This window comes from Rutidosis leptorrhynchoides, chromosome 1, assembly GCF_046630445.1.
Source record: "Rutidosis leptorrhynchoides isolate AG116_Rl617_1_P2 chromosome 1, CSIRO_AGI_Rlap_v1, whole genome shotgun sequence".
Lineage (NCBI taxonomy): Eukaryota > Viridiplantae > Streptophyta > Magnoliopsida > Asterales > Asteraceae > Rutidosis > Rutidosis leptorrhynchoides.
The window spans coordinates 294076020-294080351 of record NC_092333.1 but is presented as its reverse complement, the minus strand read 5'-3'; the positions used below and the strand labels follow the sequence as shown (position 1 = coordinate 294080351).

The 4332-nt window shown below is 41.9% G+C and overlaps 1 protein-coding gene across 1 annotated transcript; it reads left to right on the top strand.

Moving 5' to 3' along the window:
* Positions 1-681: 681 nt before the first annotated feature.
* LOC139898534 (uncharacterized) lies at positions 682-1301 on the top strand. The gene is made up of 2 exons (XM_071881288.1): positions 682-969; positions 1080-1301. Exons 1-2 carry the CDS (start codon positions 682-684, stop codon positions 1299-1301), a joined length of 510 nt encoding a protein of 169 aa, XP_071737389.1.
* The last annotated feature ends 3031 nt before the right edge of the window (positions 1302-4332 follow it).

Genomic DNA, 4332 nt, shown 5'->3' with positions numbered 1-4332 from the left:
TATTGTACGATCACTTTACAAAAAAGGTCATGGTCGAAGTATTAGAAAGGAAATCTACCGATGAAGATACCCTTATAGAAACCATCACGGAAGAAGGAGACTGTTAGATGACCCCGTTCGTACAATATCTTCCTGAAGGTATTCTCCCAGAAGACAAATTAAAAGCCCGGAAGATTCGGATGCAGGCACCGATATATCACTTCCAAGACGGTACACTATATCGGAAGTCATTCACGGAACCATATTTAAGATGTGTCGGACCGACTCAGGCCAAAGAGATCGTACAAGAAATGCACGAAGGAACCTGCTCGACACACTCCAGCTATAGAACGGTGGTTAGCATAATCAAAAGAATGGGTTATATCTGGCCATAAATGTACCGAGACACGTATGAATTAATATTGAGTTGTGAGGCATGCCAAATAAATCCCCGAGTTAACCGGTCTCCTTGACACAATATGATCCCGGTTCAGGCAGCTTGGCCATTCTACAAGTGGGGAATTGATATCGTAGGCCCATTTCCAAAGGGAGTCGGAAAAGTTAAATTTCTAGTCATGGCAATCGACTACTTCACCAAGTGGGTGGAAGCAAAATCACTAAGCATGATTATCGGGAGAAAAATCCTCACCTTTATGTGAGAAAACATAGTTTGTCACTTCTGTTTACCTCGAGAGATAGTCAATGATAACGGCACTCAAATTTGTACATAACCCGTTCAGAGATTGGTGGATTGACATGGGCATAAAACAATCATTCACCTCTGTGGCATACCCACAAGCCAACGACCATGTTGAAGTCACAAACAGAGATATTGTGGATGGAATCAAGGCCAGACTTGGAAAGCGCCGACAAGAATGGGTAGACGAACTTCCACACGTATTATGGGCCCACTGGAAAACTCCAAAGGAAAGTACAAACGAAACACCCTTCATCCTGGTATACGGTACAGAGGCAGTCATCTCGGCCGAGGTAATCATCCCAACTGAACGTATAAACGAATTTGACGAACACGAGAATGAGCATTAAGGGAAAACTTAGACACCCTTGAAGAACGCAGGACTATAGCGTCCATCCGTCAGGCAGAAAAGAAACAGAAAATTGCAAACCAGTACAATAAGAAAGTCAAACCATTAGACTTTCAACTCAATGACTTGGTACTACGAAGTAACGAAGCCAGCCGACAGCAAGACGTCGGAAAATTAGGTCCCCGCTGGGAAGGACCTTACGAAGTTATCGCCGTAAATGACTACGATGGATATTACCTAGAAACTCTAGACGGGATATTGTTGTGGCGCCCTTAGAACACTTTCCATTGGAAAAGATATCATGTGTAAACTATCCGTAACTGGGAGGACTGATCACCCACCCGGCCAAAATAGTATGAACGCAATCATGTACAAATATCTTAAGTATAAGTTCCCAAATAAAATCGGAATTTATTTTCTTATACTACATGTCTCTCTGAACATGACACATACACAAACATAAGTCTTTTGGCATATTTCAGACCTACCGCAAGAAGAAATGCGTTTGAGCTTTCAATGGTAGGAGGATTCCTCTCGAAGAACCATTTCGGATATATGAGAGAGTCCGACCAAGTTATTGTAGGTCTGTTTTACCGTATAAACCTGTCGACCACCCTCACGCATAGTCTTGATATCTACGTTATTGTCATGACATTCAACAGAACATAAAATTGAGAAACTAGTTTCATTAAAACCCAACGGGTTCAAAATGTTACATTTTACATACAACTATCAGACGAACACAAAATATAAGCACTTCAAGAGTTAAAAATTTACAATATCTTCCACGGTTGAGTTTTCATCCCTACAAACCTTACAAGGCTATCGAAGTTTATCTGTCGAAGAGCTTCGTAGGCCTGTTGACACTCCTCCAAGCAGGAAGGTCCTATTTCTTCCACCATCCTCTCGGCAGCATTCTCTACTGGCATATGACAGTGCACACATTTTAGAACCTCAAAAGTAGTTAACTTGTTTATGGCTTCAACAAATGCCGAAAATGGTTGATGCACAAGGGGAGATTTCAATAGCCGTACGAATAGAAGGGTAATGCCAAATTGGAGGCGAGTAAGACTACCTAAAATAGTCAAAACCAGTTCAGTCAACCTGTTGTTATTGGCAGCAAGATGGTTCACGATATCTTGTTCTCGGACCAAAGCCACCTTGGAGGTTTCCAACGCCTCCCTTGCCGCAGCAAGCTCTCCCTCCAGTCGAGCATTTTCAGACGAAAACTCTGCAATGCGCCGACTGTCATTACCAAGTAACACAAAATGCTCATGGATACTCCGAGCATTAGCCTCATCACGATCTAGCTCATCTGTAGCCATATGCTGTACGAACATAACCAATTGTGCACGCACACAACTAGCTTGTGCCAGAGAAAGAGCGGTCAATGCCTCCTTCAGAGCAGGAAAAGACATCACATCACGGTGCTCTTTGAATATCGGAAATTCGAAAATAGCACAATGAAGAAGTGCCTACAACGGCTCTACGTTCAGTTGAGGAAACATGTAAATATCCTCTGTCGCTATGAATTGAGGGGAAGGACCCGACTGCTCTACAGCAGGTTCATTTCCGAGACGATGCTCCCTGTCCGACTCACTAACAATAACTGGAACTGCTTCTTCCTCCCGGATAATCTCTTTCGACGGCAACTGTGGCACAGGAGTAATCACACGGGCCTCATCGGAAGCAACATTTGCACGCCCTACAAGAAAACCAACGATCAATAAACGAAATAAAAACATACATGGATAAAAGTAAATATACCAAATGATATACCTTCGCCAGTGACTGAAGACTGAATTTGGCGCCTCGTTCGACGAACTAAACAACCATTTGATGACTCTGAATCCTCAGGAGGAGCAAGTGAGCGACGGGTGATGGATGCTGGAGGCACTCCATCTATCACCTTATCCGTGACCACCATCCCGTCCAAACTGCTTATCGGAGGACATCTGACACAGAAAATTCTGTAAAATAAAAATGTCATTTTCAAATCATAACGAGTACAATAAGCTGCAAGAGAAATATACATACATTACCTCGCCCACCTCGATGAGCAACGGGTATCCGATCAGCTCGACTCCAGTTGTTACTAACATTTTCCATCACAAGCATGTGTTCATTGTATATCCTCTGAGGAATTTTCAACCCCTCAGCTGATCAACAATCTCACTGGCCAATTCCAGCAACCTCTGAGTACGCTGTACATCGATAGTTCTAAATATATACACGTGATCATCCCTCATCGAAAAATCAAAACCGTTGGCAAAGACAATCGTGTGTACCCAATCATCCGCAATCATAGATAGCTGGCCCAGGAACTCGACTTCATCTGTAAATGTATACCATCTCGTGCGATACGACGTTAATCAAAAGATACTCCTAAATATCTTCAGATCTAATGTCATCCCCAAAATATTGAAATACATCTCAAAAAGCATAATGGGTTGAATTGCATTTAGATGCAAACGACCAATGCCTAGACCATAGAAGTTAAGAACTTTCATAAAGAACGATGTACGTGGTTCTAAGTTAATGCTAGATAAAAAGGATTTCGGTTATAGTTTTCCGTGCGATGGCCCAGGATTAGGCGGTATGAGCAACGGATCCTGACGTGATACATCTTCGTAATGAAAATTGAGTGTGGTATGCGCCAATAAGACCACCAAAAGCCTTTGTGGCACTAGTGGTACACAGAAGTCATGGGTGATCATTGGTCCGATGCTTCGGGTGAAAAGGGTAACGAAGATTTGAAACCTCAAAAGGTCTTAATTAAAATCACGCATTGATTATCATGTGGACCACAAGCGAGTTGGTGAGATCTAGGTATAACAAGCTGTAGCTCTCTTAGCTGAGGACAAAGGTAATAAACCCTGTCAAGATATACATCTTCTATAATACTGGAAGCACGTAACACAGCGCGTAATGATATTGAAGGATAGAAGGTCTGGGTGGCATGATGCGTGATTGATCGAAGATAATATGGCAAAAAACTGTTTTTTATCAGCAAAACGAAGTTATGAAAGCAGAAAATTCAAAACAATCTCAAGGATTGTTTATTAAGGAAGATATTTCAAATGGATCCCACCAATAAACTCAAAAAGAGCCTCAAAATGCGAAAAATATTTTACTTTGATTAAGACAGAATCCAAGACGCATTTACTGCACGTCAAGTTATCTATTCGGGGTATATTTTTTCAAGTATGGTAATGCAGCTGTTCCAGCTGGCCTCACCAAACTGAGGTGACTTGATGATACGCATATCGATTCGTATAAAAAATGTCATTTTTCATGACTTGGCTAA

Coding starts and splice junctions, on each gene's coding strand:
- LOC139898534 (XM_071881288.1), top strand. CDS start 682: ATGATAACGGCACTCAAATTTGTACATAACCCGTTCAGAGATTGGTGG. Junction 970..1,079: donor AGGCAGTCATCTCGGCCGAG/GTAATCATCCCA, acceptor TCCATCCGTCAG/GCAGAAAAGAAACAGAAAAT.